The sequence below is a fragment of the Cucurbita moschata genome, unplaced genomic scaffold (assembly GCF_002738365.1).
Source record: "Cucurbita moschata cultivar Rifu unplaced genomic scaffold, Cmos_1.0 Cmo_Scf00018, whole genome shotgun sequence".
Classification (NCBI taxonomy): domain Eukaryota; kingdom Viridiplantae; phylum Streptophyta; class Magnoliopsida; order Cucurbitales; family Cucurbitaceae; genus Cucurbita; species Cucurbita moschata.
Window position 1 is genome coordinate 1,893,655 of NW_019268534.1, and position 18,291 is coordinate 1,911,945.

The window sequence follows — 18,291 nt, forward strand, 5'->3', positions numbered from 1 at the left end:
GCAAAGTTTCATGAACATGTTTCACTTTTTATAGAGGAGAAGAACAGCGACAGAACTAAAAAAGGGCCGTACTGGTTGTGTTGTGTTGTGTTGGGTTTCAAATCTTGGTCCCTCCGATTCATTGCATTCTACAAGAATAATGGGTTGCTTGTTGCCCATTCATACATCATTCCTCCCTCTGCATTTTCCTTTTTCTCCTCTTTGGCAAAAAAGAATAGTGAAGTGTTCGATTTTGGTTACCTCGTTATGTTCCTATGATTTGAGGTTAAACTTTTGAGTAAGCTTATTACGTTACACGTGAAGTAGAAAAATTTGAACTGGTAAGACATGAATGTCTTGCCTCCTGGTAAAGTTCTCATTTTTGGCATTATGGTTAGTAAATTTCCTTTCCTTGGTTGTGCGTGAAACATGTTATTTACGCTCACTTGCAATTTAACTTAGTAACTGTGAGATTCTACATCGATTGAATAGAAAAACAAAACATTCCTTGGTGTAAAATATTTTTCCTACTAGATGTGTTTTGAAACTAGAAGGTTGACGACGATATGTAACGAGCCAAAGTGAACAATATCTACTAGTGGTGAGTTTGAGCTATTACAATAGTATCGAAGCTAGCGAGGAGGCTGACCCTACATCAATTGGAGAGGGGAACAAAGCATTTCTTAGTTTAAAAACTTCTCCTTGCTAGACATGTTTTAAAATCGTGAGGCTAATGACAATACTAACGGGCTAAAACAGACAATATCTGCTAGCGGTGGGCTAGAGACATGTCGATTAGGATTAGGGTTAAGGTATGAACTAAAATTTGAAAACTTGGTGGGAGGAGATAGAGAGAGACGATCTTTATTTCTTCTTTTAACTATATTACATCACATAGATTACTTTCTGCTCCCCTAAACACTCACCATAAGATAGCGTCACTGACCAAAGGATGGGACACTGGCAGATAGAAATGGGCAATGCCCGTGCTGCCCGTCAGCGTTTAAAATTGAAAGTCACTTGAAGAACATAGCGCATCCTAATTTGATCCACATTGTACACTATATACTCATTATACAATAAGGCACCCTGAGAGAAGAATCAGAGACCACGATTTAGGCTAACATTTGCCGATAATCAATTAACGATGTGAAAGATAAAAGAAACTGATTTTCGTACGAAACATGGTAAACTAATCTGTACTGAAAAGAGAGAATGTAACGGCCCAAGTCCACCGTTAGTAACTATTATCCGCTTTGACCCGTTATGTATCGCCGTTAGCCAAACGGTTTTTAAAACGCGTCTGCTAGGGAGAGGTTCCACACCCTTATAAAGGAATGCTTTGCTCCCCTCTCCAATCGAGGTGGGATCTCACAATCCACTCCCCTTTGGGGGCCCAGCATCCTTTCGATGCTGATAATATTTGTTAGCGGTGAGCTTGGGCTGATACAAAAAACTATACCTTACGATGTTGATCCTGTTTTGGTTTTCCCAAGGGTACAACAATGCCATCATCAAGCGTAACAGCTTCGGAGGGGTTCGGTTCAGTTTGTCCAACTCCTTTTGTGCTGTAATATTAGGCATTATGTTATGACTGGCTATCTTTAAATTAAGCAAATGTGACCATGGGTTTAGTTTTATCTAAGACGTCAGTCTCATAGCTAGGAGGCAAGTGAAAACATGAAACTTATAAATGAGAGAACTAAGGGCCATTTTTGTTGCCCATTTCTTGTTTTTACTTTAAAATTTCAGAGAACAAGAAACAACGTAGAGATTTCAGACAGGCAACAAACCTCAGCTTCCCCTCGGGCAACTTGTCAGCATCGTAGTTTGCATCTAGAAGTTCGACCATGTCGCCGAGCGCAACCTAGAGATTTCGAAGCAAACAATTTTAGTACATTTAATCATGACAATGAAAGGCAAACGCAATCTTCATAGTAAGGATAAATGATAAATAAACTTAACATAACTACTAAGAATGGGGTAAGCATAACTACTGGAACTCAAATCACATTTCCAGAGACAACATTTCAATCGGCATATGATCTGAGCCTCTTTGGAGCTGTTACCAACTTCCAAATAGCCATAAAAGGAAAACATGACATCCAAAAGCCAGGAGCTCAGATGCATAAACTCAACCTTCCATATGTTTCGTTGAGAATCGTTTGGAGAGAGTCCCACATCGGCTAATTAAGGGGATGATCATGAATTTATAAGTAAGGAATACATCTCCATTTTTTTGGTATATGAGGTCTTTTGGAGAAACTAAAAGTAAAGTCACGAGAGCTTATGTTCAAAGTGGACAATATCGTAGAGATTCGTGATTCCTAATATGTTTAAGTAGTAAGATGAAGAACAACCTCACATAAAAGCAGAACGCCTGTTGTGGCGGCATTAGATGCATAACAATAGTTTGCACTTTTTGAGAACATATCAGCAAAGTAGACCCCCTTCCCGAACATATAACCTGTTACAGGTGCTTCAGGTGGAGCTATGCGTAAACCTGGTAAGATGTTCAATTTGCATTCATCATTCTGTGGTTAGATGAGCAATCACAAATGAAAGTCAAGTAATCAAACTAAAAAATGAAGACCTTGGGACAGAATGCCAGTCCAATTTGTAAGCCGAGAACCATGCCACAAGAGCTTCCTGTTCTTTGTATTCGAAAACTATTCACAGTGTAAAAGATAATAATCAATAAATAGGATTAAGTCGTTTACTAACAGAGGAAAGTAAATGGCAAGCACCTTCTTGAAACGCTCATTTTCTCCCTCTCTTGATAACTTAAATATTTGAACAATATCAACAGTATACTTTGAATGTGTTTTTGCATGTGTATTCTGTGCATACTTTGAAACCTGAAAAAAAAATAAAAGTAGTAAAGAAGCCAAAGGCTTGTTTTTCTGCTAGCGCAAATAATGATGAATGCCAGAGGCACCCTATGTTGAGGATTGTTGAGAGAGGAGTCCCACATCAACTAATTAAGGAGTTGATCATGGATTTATAAGTAAGGAATACATCTCCATTGGTATGAGGTCTTTTGGGGAAACCAAAAATAAGTCATGAGAGCTTATGCTCAAAGTGGACGATATCATATCATTGTGGAGGTTCATGATTCCTAACACCCTATTAATTCATCCAAAATTAAAAGACTAAACAAACAAATTGAAATACAATCATTACCATAGAGAATTCCTCAGAATCAACTTCAACTGGTGACAGTTCACAATGAAGGCGTTGGTAATGAAAAGACAAGGGGTCCTCCTGTAATAACGACAGAATAAGACCGTAAACACAACCTAGCAATGGAATCAGCTGGCTAGCTTTCAACAAGTCCTAGATCTAGAATATATCAAAAGATGTTATACTTCAATAAAAACAGATATAATCAGGACGTAGCAATTTCTAAAGGTCAAAAGTACTAAACTGTTGGTTTATGTTCATAAGAAACAAAATTTTATTAGATAAGAATATGCATCATTGAAATAGCAGTAAAAGATTTAGAATGTCAAAATTATAACTTGTGCCTCATAATGAAACAAGAAACATGTGCTTGATAAAAGAGCATGAGGAGTTTGAGAAACTCATTTCAGCTACAAATTGCAAATATAAGAAAGGCCTCTTGATGCGGTTATTCTTGTAGTTCAGTTGACATGGATATTAACCAAGGCAGGAGAAGGAAAGATATCGGAATATATGCTTCGTTCTTCAAATGTGATATTTGACAAAAGTTTTAACATGCATTGCTATGTTGAAAGAAAACAAGTACCCAACAGTAATACCTGGATACTATTAACATCCTCCAACAATTTTGTGGCTAGCTCAATTTCACCCAACGCCTCAACCTTCAAGTCAATAAGTAACAGTCATTTAGATACATGAACGAGGTAAAAATCGACATGAAATTTTTGTTATAATTCAAGATCATGCAGCAAAAAGATGATCGATTAGCAGCTAAATATTTAAATGGTCCTTTCAACATAGTTTTCATTTAGCTCATTATTTAGTTATATCATTTTGGGAATATCTAGATAGAGGAAAGCCAAGAGTAACGGCAGATACTTCAAAGGAAAAGTGAACACTACCATTTCCAACTTGCTTTTCAACTTTTGAGGGGTATCGATTACAAATTCCCCTGTCATCATAAATTTCACAGTGGTTCAGTTGTTAATTCAGATCAAGGCAATATGTGATTATAAGAAGGACAGAGAGGACTCACGCATATTCTTAAATCCAAAGTCGTGTGGAATTACGGTGTAAAATTCCCTGCCAGAAACATGTGCAACACCTTTTAATCCAGAACTCAAAACTTAATTAAAAAAATCAGGGTGTATAATTTGAAGAGTTGTTTTACTCTTTGAGGTTTTGAGAATATTGAACATGCGTAGATGAGAAACCACAGAGCATCAGGTGCAAACTTACCCACTTAGTTGCTCAAGTTGACTCCTGTTTGACTGGGTAATCACATCAGCAATCCTTTTCAAGACCTCATAACCCTAAATAAATAGGGACAGCATATAAATTCAAAAGTTCAAGTTCAACATTCAGAAATTAAAAAGACAGGTGGCCATGTCTCATATAGGTTATATGAATAAGAGCTTTCTCTCAGTGTTCGTAACTTGATATGAATAAGCTTAACATTCATTTTCAAGCAGAATTCCAGTTCCAACAATATAGAAAAAGGCCCTACATATCTAACAAACTCAGGAACCTGTTGAAACATATGCAAATGAGAAATTTCAACAGATCAAGTACTTGCCTTTAAAATTGTAGATTTACTCAGCTTTCCAAGTGGCAACTTTTCAGCATTGTACCCTATAAAATACAAGTTCCAGTTTTTTTCTAATTGACTTTTTTCTCTTCAAGTGGTTGCACACAAATGAACCCATTCAAAAGAATCCTTAAAACAGATCACTTAATGAAACATTAAATTTTTTCATATTTAATATTAACCTGATACATAGGAGGGAAATGGAAGTGTAATAAAGGGTGAACTGACCTATTTCCATCATCTGTTGCTTCATCATATTCATGTTGCTAATGAGAGAGATAAACTTTGCAATGCGTGGCTCAAGTTTTGTTTCACGAGGTTGAACCTCTGAAGTAGATCCACGTTTCTCGTTGACCTAAAGTCAACAATGGAGTCATAGGAAGCAAAATATGGACGTTATTTCCATTTGGATACAGAGGTCATCTTTTCATATAGAACTTACTGATAATTCTTTTTCATTTTTGCTGTAGTCCATCTCCAACCAGGTATAACTCTTTGGGCGACAAATAAACTCTTTTCTGTTCGACCAATAATTCTTGGTTTTAGAAAAGAATTTTTGCTCGAATTCTCGTATTGCCCTTTCTTTTGATGTGTAAGGACCTAGTTTATCGTCTTGTCCCTTCACACCTACTCTTCCCCACCTGGAGTAAACCATGTAAGAACCACCACCATCAGATTCTGCAAAGGATGGAAATTCCAGCATTTAGTGTATCATATTCAAAAAGATGAAATTCCAAAACTAAATAAAAAAAAGCCTTCATCGGATATGTCCTATCTTTTTCAACAATAGAACCAGTTAAGCTTAAAGCCTTATCTATTTTCCCTCCTGGAAATAAAATGCAGACCACATTCTCTGTATTGGAAAGTTTTACAAAATCTACACCAAAGAAGTAAAACTCTCCTTTGTGATCAGCTGCATGAATTTTGTTTGAACTATTTATCCACTCATAACCCCAAAAATTTTACAATCACTATCAGTTGTTTATCCAAGTGGTCCAGCATTTCCATTTCTAATTTTCAAATGTTTTTGTTCAACCCAGGTCAAATATACCGGAAGACTGTCAGTGTCATCCCTCCTCAGACTCCAGGCACACCACATTTACTATTAAATCAAAATCGAGTCAAGTAAACAATGTTCATCAAAGGGATAGAAGTTTACCAAGTGCTTGAATCACATAAAACTTGTTATTGTTGAATCCAACATTAGTCTGATTCAACATGGCATCGTAGATTTCATCACCCTGCAAATCAATAATTGCTGTTCATGCTTAGAAAACTAAACAACGTGTTGAAAGGCAAGATGTGTGTTTCGACATCGACTTACTTACCAATTAGTCAGAGCTATGCATTTCTACTGAATCTATTTGGACTTACCACTTGTAGAACATGATACTGTGCCTTGATATGATCTGGAAGCCACTGATCCAGTACTGCTGAACCCTTTTTGGTCGCTGTAACAATCTTCTCCTTGGTGACAACATTTCCATCCTTACAAGCTGTGAACAAACCACGAAAAACAATTATTCCCTAATTGAATGATATATACTGATAATGACCGGTGTTTCTAAAAGATTATCCACTTTCAACCCTCTATTTTCGACACTCCTGATACATTTACAACTCAAGCTCATAATTAATAATTTCTAGGTCTTCCTGATTGAAATATCCTTCCAAGTTCAACTTACTAAATTAGCTTCTAACCACAAGTTTCGCGCCATTTTCTTCGCTAACTAATCTAGAAACGCCAATAGAAATTAACAATGAACCAAACACAATCGATTCTTGACAATATAAAAAAATTCACTCCAATCAAGATATAATTCCATATACCGTCAGTTTCATCTTCCGCTTCTTCCTCTTTCTTTTTCTCACAATCATCACAAATCCTTTTCAGCAACTCCTTCTTTGAACCAGTGGAAGCAATGCCACGACGAACCGCCTCATCTCGCAGTTGCTGTGCATTCATTTCCCGTAACTTCTCCACATCTCTGATTAAGTCACTTCCGTCCGAGTTTCTAGCATCTTCCGAGTCCCTCCCTCTCTTTTTCCTATTGGTCGCAGCAGCATCCTTACCTTTCAACGACTTTTCCTCATCGCGAATGGCGGATTCTAGGCGAAGAACCTGTATAAACAAAAACAAAAACGAAAATCGTGGTCAACGGAAGCAAGAGAAGAATGCGATTAGAACAAAATGAGAGTAAGGATTCAGATTGAAAACCAGAGCAGGCTTAGTTCCAGAGGTATCGAGACCACGTTGAGCCAGTTGAGTCCGGAGTTCGTCCACTCTGAGCTTGTTCGCCATTTTCACAGGTATGAGCTGTGACAGTTCCGGAGAGGAGTTTTTATAGTAAACGCCCACGCAAGGACATTTGCAGAAAATTCATGGACACAGAGAAAGCCAGTTGAATTTGTCTTGAAATGAGAAATATAGCACTGAAGCTGTAGCGAAAAGACAAATTTGCCCCTATGTGAAATAACAAAATATATAAATGTTTTAATTAGTACGGGTCGATGGTAAAATAGGGGAAAAAAAAAAAAACTCTTCTTTCATAGACCGTTATTTGTCTTATCTATGTAACACAATTTTCGAACAAAATATATATAGGAAAATAAAACTCTGGGAAACTTTTTTTTTTTAGAGAAATTTGAGAGTGAATTTATTTCGTAAGGTAGGGGTATTTTTGTCTATGTAGAATTTGAGGTGGTTATTTTCCTAATTTTAAGAATGGAGGTGTATTTTTCCAGAATATCGGAGGAAGAGTCCTTAAGAAGCTGAGAATAATTCTTCGTGGGGAATGTAAGGATGATATTGTCATTTTAATTTTCAAAGAGTGCGGGACACGATTTTGTTCTCCTTTATGACGATGAGAACACGTCCAAATGGATGAAGTTACCATTTTGACCTTTTACCACAATTTTTCTATAGTTTAATTTCTTAAATATTAGTAATATTTATAAAATAAAAGGTTGATTTTAACATTTAATTTTTTCTTTTTAATTGAAGTATTATCAATTAATTTTTTTTAATAATATCAAGAACAAATTATAATTTAATACACTAATTTCTATTTTCAACCCACTTATCATATACACTCTTTATATCTATTTTTATTTTTTTACATTTTTCTTGTTGAACACGTGGGTGAATATATCTCTATATCTATCTATGTGTGCAATAAATAAATAAATATATATATATATATACTTTTAATAAAGCGTCTATGTTAAAAGGTATTATTAAAAGTCAATATTTTTATATTGGTCAAGGTTCGGGCGGGCCCACATACTACAACAATTAATGTCGAACCGATCAGGTAAATAATTTTAACGTCGTATTTTGAAATAAAATAAATGATAATAATAATCTTAATATTCTATAGATATTTTTTCGATTAAATTAATACAGGCCAAATTAAATTATTATAAATTTAAAATTACAAAAACAAAATCATAAAAATTTAGGGATAAAATGTTTTTTTTTTAATAATTTAAAAAAACATATAATAATATAAAAAAGAAACAGGCCGGAGATTAAAATCGCGTAAGAGGGACCATGACCACAGTTGACCCGCCTTCCCATCATCGTATGTCCACTCGCCACGTGTACAACCACGTGTGCGACCACGATGCCTCGCCCTCCCGCCTACTTCGTCTGTAACCCTGCCAAAACGCCTCTATATAAACCTCCTCTCTTCCACTTCTTCTTCACTCGTCTCCACTTGCAAAAAAGAACTGCTCCATTTTTACAAATTCTCTTACAGGTTTCTCTTCCGCTGTTGTGGAGGATTTTCTCGAGAAACAAACAACGTTGAAGAATCTTGTTCCGAAGAAGATCTCTCCACCAACAGCGCTTTGAGTTTTTATTGATTTCTTGCTTTTATATTCATCTTCCAATGGCTCGCTCTTTCTCCAACGTTAAGGTCATATCCGCTCTCGTTGCCGATGGATTCTCTTCCGCTCTCAGCAGGTGCTTCTTTTTTTTCTCCGTTTTTTCTTGGATCTTTGTCTCGATTGTAGTGTTTTTTATGTTAATATTTGTATAATTGTTGTTTGTATGGTTAGGCGTGGCTACGCGGCGGCGACGGCTTCGCAAGGAGTTGCGTCGAGTGCGGTCAAGGGAGGAAGTGTTGCGGCGGCGATGAACAGTAATCTGTTGAAGAAATCGGGGGAGGAGAAGGTTGTTGGATCGTCTGAGAAGGTTTCTTGGGTGCCGGATCCTGTCACGGGGTATTACCGGCCGGAGAATCGCGCCGATGAGATAGATGTTGCCGAACTTCGTTCGGCTCTCCTTAATAACAGGAATTAAAGGCGTTTTTCTCGAAATGAATTGAAAGTAAGTTATATTAGAAAACCTAAGAAGATGATCGGATTCTCTGAAGCGAACAGAGGCCTTCGGGCTTCGGATCGAAATCGGAAGAGGATTTGATCGGGCGTGAGTGTGGAATTTATGAAGCAGTTCAGGGATTAAAAACAGGCTCTAGGGCTTCGATCGGCGGCGTTTCCGACTACCGTTCAGACGTTAAGTTTCTTTTATCAAAATCACTCTACAATACTCTGTGTCTAGGATTTTAAATGTTTTCCGTCACTGTAGTAGTATGAATACATGATGAATAAATAGGCACTCCCCTTTGGTTTCTGTTGTTTTGATCTTCAAATTCTTTAAATTCTTTTTATGTGATGAAACAAAAGACAGATGAAAAGGTGGAAGTGAATCGAGCGGTTTAAGCTCTGAAAACACCGGAAATTTCGGGGACAAGAAATTCAATATGGAAACGCAGTGATAAGAAAAACTAAATTCACTTGGAACCTTCTTGGAGATGAGTGGAAACTTGCATATTCTGAGGTTGTGAAAGAACAGATTCTGTAAGGCCAGTTTTATAAGGGCGTTTTGATTTCTTCATGTATGATTTGACCCCTTCCAACTGTTTGTGTACTGATGTGGCTTTTCATCAATTGGTTGTTTATTATCAAGAAGAGAAGTTTCCTTTTGCTTCTCATGCATGTGAGAGAGTTATTGGTAGACCCTTTTCTTTGACACACGCCCAAAACTTAAATAGTTATGTAATTTGTTCTCATAAGGAATTAAATTATTGAGTATTTTTTTTTAATTAGATTTTGATCCACCCTAGTTGAGTGAGTCGGTGCTACAATATATGTTATGTTATGAGAGAGCGTTCTCAGAGTGTATACGAGCACGAGAGTAATACTATAAAATTGAAGTTTCTATGATTAGATCATAAAAAAAAAAAATATACACACTTGGTACAAATTAAAGTTTACATGGTTAGTGTTGGATGAAAGTCCTAAACTTAGTCATGTCAATAGAATGCTCAAATATTGAAAAAAAAGACTCTAAAAGAAAAAGGAGTCGAGTCTCGATTAAGGAGATGTGTACTTTATTCGAGGGGAGGTGTTGGATGAAGAAAGTCCGGCATCCACTAATTTAGGGAATGATCATAAATTTATAATAAAAAAAAAATACTATTTCTAGGTACAAGGTTCTTCTTGGAAAGCCAAAATAAAAGTCATAAGAGATACTTAATACTTAAAATCAACAATATCAGAGAGAAAATCACATGAATTGGTTAAAATCAACAATATCAGAGAGAAAATCACATGAATTGGTTCTTCGAAAGAAATAAATATTAACATAAAGAAAGCAAAATATGAACGGCTAACATTGGTGGACGGACGTATACACGTGGCAAGATCACAGTGGCTAACATTCCATGAACTCAGTTCTCCTTCTTGGCGACCACAAAGAAAGGGGTGGGCTTGCTTTTAAGTTGGTATCTCCCAATAACCTAACTCAAAACTACCTTTTCCAGTTTCGAATAATTGAAGAAAGAGAGAGAGTATTAATATTCATATAATTATAGCAAAGTATGATCTAAAAAATTAATCTAATCACATAATTATTACCCTATCAACATCAAATATGTTCCCTAAACTTTGAGAATTACATAACACCTAACTTTCAAAGTCTGAAGATTCTGCAAAAACAAATACAAACCAAGTGATTTTCATCATTAATTCAACATAATAATGGACCCATGTTCTTGGTGTTTATTGCTTCTCATAATACCCACCAAAATGTTAAGATAATGCAGGCATTTCATTTGATATGAAGGAATCTAGGTAAGATTTGAAGACTGTTTGATTTTTTTATTTTTGGCTTCAGATAATAATTTCAAACGTCTATTCATCAATTAACATCCGTTTTAAACCACACCCAAGTTCAAAGTTCAAATAATCAAGAGATTTCTACCTGAGATCCGAACCCCTTTTTTATTCTAATCAACACTGAAACGAAAACGATCAATTCAAGCCGAAGAAACAAGGGATTTGGCTTTAATTTTTCTCAGTTTTCCATCCTTACAATCGACTCCGCACCCACCCTGCGGGCACACGGTGAAAATATCCACAGGAAACGACGCTGTAGTCATCCCGACCGAGAACTGCAGATCGTCGCCATTTCTCACCACCTCCACAATGTTGACCCAGAAGAACATGAACTTCACACTAACGCCCTTCAGATTCGTCAGTTTATTCCCTGAGATGTGCCCACTAACCGTGGATTTGTATTTCAATTCATACGGCTCCTGCAGTGAGAAATGGCATGATCCTTTCAAATGAACCTCCAATTTTCCCTTGCCTCGATCCAGCTTGCAATCCACAGCACAATCTGGAAGGAGGCCTATAGGGAGGTTGAATTCCCGAAGAATGTCGTACACCGTTGCTGCTTTGCAATTGCTGGTGGCCGGCAATGCAACGGTGGACGACATGGAGGTGTTGGAGAATGTGGCAAGGGTGGGGCTGTGGGGCTGTGGGGCTATAGCTAATGGCTAATGGCTAATGGCTAATGGCTAATGGCTAATGGCTGTGTCTAAGAGGCCATTGATGGGGGAGATATAGTTCTTTCTTCTTCTTAGTTGGTTCTAAAAATGGGATCCTCCCATCTCGCCGACTCTCTCGGCGTGGTTTTTTCCCCACCATTTGCAGGGGAAATTGGTGTGGAAATGCTAAGGTTGACACCTAGAATTCTAAATTTTGAAAACAAAAACGAAAAGACAATAGCCTAGCAGCACAAAAAGAAGAAACTACGTGTGGGTATGAGAGCTATGGAGATTCTAAATGGAACACGTGCAACTCGAATATGAACAATGAATCAGCCATTCCATAGAGGGGCCATTTCCAAGAGCAGATGAGACAAACAATGAATTCCAAAATTCCCATTCAACGAGGAAGGATTTGCGGTGGTAATTTGAAGAGAAACTAATGAACTTTCTAAGAAATTGGATCAGTAGTAATCTCAGTAGTAATCTCATTGCAGTCACGCCGTGGTTCTTCGCACCTGGATAGTACCAGGATTCTTGTGCCCCGGCCCTTGATTAGATAAACTCCCCTATGACCTACAACTCAAGATGAACCTTGCGACGAGAAGCGGACATTCCCTATGCTGCGATTCCCTCCAGTCCGTTCCTGAGTTGGGTTAGGAGAACATCCGAACGATTCCCTTCATCCACAACAATTTGGTTATGCAAACTGTGGCTGAAGATTGAACTCCAAAATGGGTTTCTCTTCTTGATGACATTTCTGATTGGAAACAGAAAATAGGGTTGATTTAAGGAACATGGCTTGGGATCTTGCAAAATATGAAAAATGGAAGACATAGTTGGCTGAAGATGACATCATCAGGGGAGGTCCATCAGGCTGATGGGATTATCTTACAATTTTACATCATCTAACAAGATTCCAAGGATCACAAGTTCACTCTGGGTAGTCCTGATAGTGTTTGTTTAAGAAAAGGAACTAAAAACAATTGGCTGAAAGAACCTAAAATCAACAATCCAGAAGGATGGGAATTGATTCTAGAACCAGCACCTTATGGGTTAGGAAAGAATCCAGAGAGTACAATAAAACAGTCCAAATGCACACTAAGACCAACTAGAAGGTACGTTCTTCAAATCTAGTAATCAGCTAACAGACAGCAAGCCGATGCCAATTTGCAAAAGAACAGGATATGATCTAGTTGTCTAATTTGGAAAATGGGCAGAAGAGTGTGAAAATGAAACTTGAGGGAGAGGATATCACTGGAATTGATCTAATTGACTCAGAATTGACTAATTGAAAAGTAGGCCAAGAAAGAAAATGATGGCAGTAAATGAAAGCCGACTGCAGAAGATAAGGATTTAGGGTTTCAGACGAACTGATTAGATGATTGATGTCATAGATGATACAAAATGCGTAAATCATTGACCTAATAGATAGAATTGTTCATATCATATATATGAAATCGGGTGTATCAGAGACAGGCAGAAGCAGATTCCAATGACAGAACAAAACAATTCTACGTTCCATCGGAAAAAGGATTATTTCACCATAAATAGAATGGAACAATTGAGCTAATCCGATCTCCGAAATCGCACATAAATTCAGTTCAAAGCAACAGGACATCGCTAGTTTGAAGAAACCAAAGCGATTCGACATTTAATATTCCGTAAGTTATTAAACACAAATTTCACCTACTTTCAAGAAGCCGAAACCAAGCTCCCAACCTTATTGCAGTCAAATCCGCATCCACACTGAGGCGACTCATAGAAACTGTCAATCGGAAAATTGGCAGACGCAATCCCGACGGAGAATCCGAGTTCGTCACCATCGCTAACGACTTCCACGATGCTGAGCCACAGGATCAAGATCTTAACAGAAACACCTTTCAGTTTGGAGAGTTTTCCTTGGGAAATCACGCCCGTGACGGTAGGTTTGTACTCCAGTTCGTAGGAATCGATCGCGAATTTACACTTTTGATCCAAAAAGAGGCTGAATGATCCGGTGTCTCTGTCCAATTTGTAGCCGGTTACTCCGAGGGGAAGAATGCCGACAGGGAAGCCGTACTGTTGGATAATATCGTAAGCGGTAAGAGCTTTTTGAGCAGAGACGAGAGGGCTCGAGAATGAAACGAAAGCAAGGAAGAGAAGAGAAGCCATAAGTTTTGAGAAACTCATCTCCTTCGATTTCTGAGGTTTCTTCTTCTTCTTCTTCTTCGCCTCACCGAGCTCTGATTGATTTGGATTGAGAGCGAAGATGGAGGATTTAATTCTTCAGTGACTTTTACAAAAGGGAAATCTTTTTAGTCAAATTATCCAAAATACCCCTACGTATTTTTATTTAAATTTATTTAAATTTATTTAAAATTTATATAATTACATGCTAAATTAATAAAAATACCTATAATTTTTTTAAAAATTAAAAAATACACTAGATGAAAAATGTTAATATTTTGACATTTATATCGTTTAAGGGCCGGAGGTATGGTAAATTCAGCCAAAATATGACACCTGAATGGCCCGGCACGCACAATCCTATTCTATCTGAGTCCGAGTTTACCCTTACACTTCAAAGAGCCATCTGTAGCAAACTTTTTTTTAAAAGTTTTTATGGTTTGTATATAGACATAAAACATAACAATTCTTTAAAGGATAATGCAAGGCCAATGGATAGACACGACCACTAGTAAAAGGTTCTTTTAGAATGATCTTTTGAGTACTTACAAGCAAAACACTATTTTAAGCACTTGAAAAGTTAATTTCATACCCGTTCAAACACAAACGGAGCAAAGAAAAATGTCATTCCCAAAACAATTTTCTAAACTTTAAGTCTAATTCGGAAAAATAGCGAGTAGACTTGTAAGCTTTTGATAATGGGTTCATGAACTTTCGAGATTCTATCTAATAGGTCATAAACTTAACCATAAAACAATTATTAGACACAATAAAAAAAATTTACGAGAACTAAATGTACAAATCTAGAAGTTTCAACACGGATTAGGTACCCTACAACAATACCAAACATATCATTTAACCTTTATTAATTTATTGCAACTACCACACAAACATCTCCAATTCCTTGCTCTTCTTCCACATTATAAATCATGCGATTCAACAAATTACAAAGATTGAACAAACACAACAGTTTAAACTATGAACCAGAGATCATTCATTGCACTTCCAAGGGCTAAACCCCAGAATTTACTACTCTATCCTGTATGAATGGAAGATTATCATTAAAGAATGGCAAATGATAAATTACCATTTGTAAGATCTTATGGGGGAAGCTCATGCAAACCTTTATGTATGAGTAATCCACAAAGCAGTCTCTGATGCGGCCAATTTTCAGCTTAGAAGACTATCATCAGCACCATATTTGACCTCCATGGATGTTTTCTGCTGACACTTTCCAAAGATAATCAAGGATGAAACAGCTACATAAATGTGATGATAATATACAAAAATGTGCACATTTCTAATCAAACAGAAGACAACAATTGGGAGACTATAAGGAATAAAGTTAGGAATGAACCAATAAGAGGTAGCTGCCATCTCGATCTGCAGCAGAAACAAATAGGCAACGTCGTGCGTAAAACGCTAATCTCGACTAGCTCACATCCCTGAGTCTTTTTATCAAAGTATCCAGTGACTTCTTTTTTGGATTCTGCTTCATTGTGCGACTTCCGAAGGTTCCGAATAACCGATCCGAGGTATCTTTTAGCTTCTCAGATATCGTGACAACTTTCTTGTGGTCGAGACTGTAGTAGCTTCGCTCCCGAATAACTGCGTTCAGGAAATTCTCTGGATGACTGCTCAAAAGCAAATTAATCATTTGTCTTGCTTCAGAAAGAGCTGCCTTTAACTGATTTAGATCCTCCTCCGCAAAAATGGGAGCTTGACTATCCACAAAAGCTTCCAACAATTTAATATCCACATCGATACCCATTACAGCATTAACATTAAATCTCTTTACTGAATCAGCTTGTAAAGCTCCCACGATCGTCACGGATATATGAGAAAGAACATCTTGTAATACCCTTTTAAGGACTTGAACAGGCAATATCTGTTGAGCTGTGGAAACCAGAGTTTCCAAATATATGATAACCTCATTAACATATTCGTTGCCATTTTGTAGAGGCTCGTCAGGTATCCAGTTAACATTCTCAATCAACATCATGAAACCATCAACCTTTGTTTTAAGCAACCCCGAAAGAGTCTCTTCCGCTGACTCGCGAGCTTTGGTCAATGGAAATTGTCTCCTACCCCTCTCAGCCATTCGCAATGGAATGCCAGAGAGCTGAGCAGCATGACGAAAAAAGAAATCGCAAGCGCGCTCGAAGACAGCCATATTTGCTGCCACTTGCATTGCCTGAGAGACTCCATGGACGGATGTACTTATTAGCTTCAACAAGGCTCCATCCAGGACTTCACTCAATAGCCTATCCAAATACTTCTTAACCACATCATAAAAATCAAGCTGCCCACCGTACGACATAAAGCTCACAGAATCCTCGATAAACGACCTCACAATTCGACAGCAGTCGGGCACTGTGGAGGAAAATGGTGCAACAAAGGGAAACGCAGGTATAATATCTGAAACTTGTAGCTGAAAGGATAGAACATTCATTGAATATTCGTACTCTTTCTTCATCAACATTTGCTCAAATTTGTCAGCTGATAATGCCTCAGTAATCTGTTTACGGCAATCTGATATCAACAGCTCGTGATACTTATCCCGGTGCTTGCTCAAAACATCTAGCAAAGGTTCAACAGGATACCAATATCTACGCAAAGTTACCCCTAACAAACTCACATAATCCTTGATTAACAAAAGATGATTAGCAGTTTGCATCCTAGAAAACTGATCTTCCAGAACAGAACACATTTTGCTCATAGCAGTTTCCCATAGATTTTCAACCTCCATTTTTGATATCAGACCCCCACTGGTCCTAAAAATCCTATCCTCTACAATGAAAAATCCAGCAATTTGCGCGAAAAACGTTTGATGCGATTCAAGGAAAGGAGTCATTGATGATACCTGAAAGTCGGATGTCAATTGAAGCTTCCGGTTCTCGAAGTAATAATGTTTGAATCGGTCTTCAAGTCCTAAAGTCTGGTGTATGTGGTAGGCTCTATACAACGGAGTCAAATCAAACCCTAGAAGTCCACCTCCGCCGTTGGAATATAAATCCTTACCATCGCCGCCAACTGCACCAAGGCCGTCCTCATCCTCTTCCTCCAAAACGTACACACAATCTCTTAAGCTAAGCCGACTCTGTTCCTCCGCTTGGCGCTGCTTAATTCGCAGATCCTCTTCACGTTGACGAGCCGACGACGCTTGACTGATTGCTAATTGTCCCAAAGTTCGACTGACGGCTCGGATATCTACCAGCCAATCCCCAAACTCTTTACTCACTTTCCTCTCTATATGCGAACGGATATCAGGAATATTCTTCTCCAGCATCCTCTTCAGCGTCGACGATGGCGTTTTATCCAAACAGTCGTTCTCAATCGAGTCCAAGCATTTCAAAGCCATATAGAAATTGCCATCCTCCAAGTGTTTGTTCGCTCTCGAACAAAGGTCTATGGTATGAACACATGCGCGGACCGAGTCGAGCGCGAGATTGAGGTTCCGCGACACCGTCCGTGCTTCAACGAAGGCATCCAAAGAAGAAAGCAGCGGAAGTCCGACAGATTGAAGCTTAGAGTTGGATTCATAGAGAGCAGATTTAAGAGAATCAACATCAGATAGAAGAGATCGGAGATCATCAACTGCAAGGATGAAGTCCTGATAGTGAGCCTTGCAGACCTCTTCGATCTCCGATTCCTTGGACTTGGAAAATGCGCGTAGGTGATGGAGCAGAGTTTCCGGCTTCCCGGAGGCAAAGGCTTTGCGTACAAACGGAGCTAGATCCTCACCGTTGCAGATTGTCGAAGAAAGAACAATCTGGTCGAGTTTATCAGCGGAGTCACCGGAATCAGCGACTGCCGGAGTCACCTTCCGTCGACTATTGGTGGAGCTCATGGTCTGAGGAATTCCCGCGACAGGGCGGCTGTGAACGGAGGGGATTTCGGGGTTGGGTGGTGGTGGATTTGGTTATTCATGAGGAAATGGAAGGGAACATTGGGGGCGGAAAGGCAATATAATTTATTGACGAAAATGACACTAAGTAATGCATGTTGATCTGGCGTTGACGAGTTGGAAATTTGGGGATTGGATAAGGGTATTTTGGAGATTCAGGAAAATCATGTCCACCGGAGGGAAAACAGTCGACGGGAATTTTGACGCGGGTCATTCGACTGCGGCGGTACCGGATTGTATTCGAGTATAATTTTTACTGGCAGTGAAAGTTTCCCCACCTGAGTAAAAAGGGGTAAAATGATAATTTGGACAGTATTTTCTTTCATGGTTTTTAAGAGCCATACCTAGTGGTTTATAAAATTTAAGTCTAAATTTTGAATATTGAAGTTAAAAATGTTTTTTGAGTTTTTTTTTTTTTAAATAATTTTTTGACTCATAAACTTCAACGTGTCTAATAAATCTCTAAAAAATTTAAAAACCTTTAAAAATAATTGATATGTTAAATATAATTGAGAATCCACGTTCTTAAGAGAGAGGAGTGAAACATTCCTCGTAGACATGGAACCTTCTTCTTTTAACATATGCTTTTTAAAACTTTGAGGTTCTGAAAAACAATATCTCTAAACAGT

General features: G+C 37.9%; 6 protein-coding genes across 6 annotated transcripts in view; 2 read left to right on the forward strand and 4 right to left on the reverse strand.

The window, feature by feature from the left end:
* The window catches only part of LOC111456168 (universal stress protein A-like protein), a 28,186-nt gene extending 21,581 nt beyond the window's left edge, over positions 1 to 6,605 (forward strand). Inside the window, exon 5 of the mRNA XM_023097954.1 lies at positions 6,588 to 6,605. The gene's annotated coding sequence lies outside the window, so the exon portion shown is untranslated. The remainder of the gene's footprint in view (positions 1 to 6,587) is intronic.
* LOC111456153 (poly [ADP-ribose] polymerase 2-like) lies at positions 818 to 7,113 on the reverse strand. Its single transcript, XM_023097935.1, has 18 exons — positions 6,969 to 7,113; positions 6,581 to 6,872; positions 6,125 to 6,246; positions 5,910 to 5,991; positions 5,193 to 5,428; positions 4,979 to 5,105; positions 4,739 to 4,794; positions 4,402 to 4,475; positions 4,199 to 4,245; positions 4,065 to 4,114; positions 3,762 to 3,824; positions 3,163 to 3,243; positions 2,727 to 2,837; positions 2,573 to 2,648; positions 2,340 to 2,482; positions 1,773 to 1,846; positions 1,442 to 1,547; positions 818 to 1,068 (listed from the first exon to the last, which is right to left on the reverse strand). Exons 1-18 carry the CDS (start codon positions 7,050 to 7,052, stop codon positions 976 to 978), a joined length of 1,917 nt encoding a protein of 638 aa, XP_022953703.1. The 5' UTR covers positions 7,053 to 7,113; the 3' UTR covers positions 818 to 975.
* A 1,326-nt stretch (positions 7,114 to 8,439) lies between these two features.
* LOC111456175 (protein SENESCENCE-ASSOCIATED GENE 21, mitochondrial) lies at positions 8,440 to 9,391 on the forward strand. Its single transcript, XM_023097962.1, has 2 exons — positions 8,440 to 8,717; positions 8,813 to 9,391. Exons 1-2 carry the CDS (start codon positions 8,644 to 8,646, stop codon positions 9,054 to 9,056), a joined length of 318 nt encoding a protein of 105 aa, XP_022953730.1. The 5' UTR covers positions 8,440 to 8,643; the 3' UTR covers positions 9,057 to 9,391.
* Positions 9,392 to 11,073: 1,682 nt separating this feature from the next.
* LOC111456313 (uncharacterized protein At5g01610-like) lies at positions 11,074 to 11,535 on the reverse strand. Its single transcript, XM_023098141.1, has one exon. The coding sequence runs from the start codon at positions 11,533 to 11,535 to the stop codon at positions 11,074 to 11,076; it is 462 nt and encodes a 153-aa protein (XP_022953909.1).
* Positions 11,536 to 13,030: 1,495 nt separating this feature from the next.
* On the reverse strand, positions 13,031 to 13,861 carry LOC111456173. Its single transcript, XM_023097960.1, has one exon. The coding sequence runs from the start codon at positions 13,756 to 13,758 to the stop codon at positions 13,282 to 13,284; it is 477 nt and encodes a 158-aa protein (XP_022953728.1). The 5' UTR covers positions 13,759 to 13,861; the 3' UTR covers positions 13,031 to 13,281.
* Positions 13,862 to 14,593: 732 nt separating this feature from the next.
* Positions 14,594 to 17,931, reverse strand: LOC111456152 (exocyst complex component SEC15B-like). The gene is made up of 2 exons (XM_023097933.1): positions 14,879 to 17,931; positions 14,594 to 14,794 (listed from the first exon to the last, which is right to left on the reverse strand). Exon 1 carries the CDS (start codon positions 17,603 to 17,605, stop codon positions 15,188 to 15,190), a length of 2,418 nt encoding a protein of 805 aa, XP_022953701.1. The 5' UTR covers positions 17,606 to 17,931; the 3' UTR covers positions 14,594 to 14,794; positions 14,879 to 15,187.
* Between the last annotated feature and the right edge of the window lie 360 nt (positions 17,932 to 18,291).

Excerpts from the sequence above, each read along its gene's own strand:
- LOC111456153 (XM_023097935.1), bottom strand. The coding sequence starts at position 7,052 with ATGGCGAACAAGCTCAGAGTGGACGAACTCCGGACTCAACTGGCTCAA. Across the intron at positions 3,825-4,064 it reads TGAAAAGCAAGTTGGAAATG|GTTGAGGCGTTGGGTGAAAT; the intron begins GTAGTGTTCACT and ends ATTGACTTGAAG. Across the intron at positions 1,548-1,772 it reads TTGCCCGAGGGGAAGCTGAG|CACAAAAGGAGTTGGACAAA; the intron begins GTTTGTTGCCTG and ends CTAATATTACAG.
- LOC111456175 (XM_023097962.1), top strand. The coding sequence starts at position 8,644 with ATGGCTCGCTCTTTCTCCAACGTTAAGGTCATATCCGCTCTCGTTGCC. Across the intron at positions 8,718-8,812 it reads TTCTCTTCCGCTCTCAGCAG|GCGTGGCTACGCGGCGGCGA; the intron begins GTGCTTCTTTTT and ends TTGTATGGTTAG.
- LOC111456173 (XM_023097960.1), bottom strand. The coding sequence starts at position 13,758 with ATGAGTTTCTCAAAACTTATGGCTTCTCTTCTCTTCCTTGCTTTCGTT.
- LOC111456313 (XM_023098141.1), bottom strand. The coding sequence starts at position 11,535 with ATGTCGTCCACCGTTGCATTGCCGGCCACCAGCAATTGCAAAGCAGCA.
- LOC111456152 (XM_023097933.1), bottom strand. The coding sequence starts at position 17,605 with ATGAGCTCCACCAATAGTCGACGGAAGGTGACTCCGGCAGTCGCTGAT.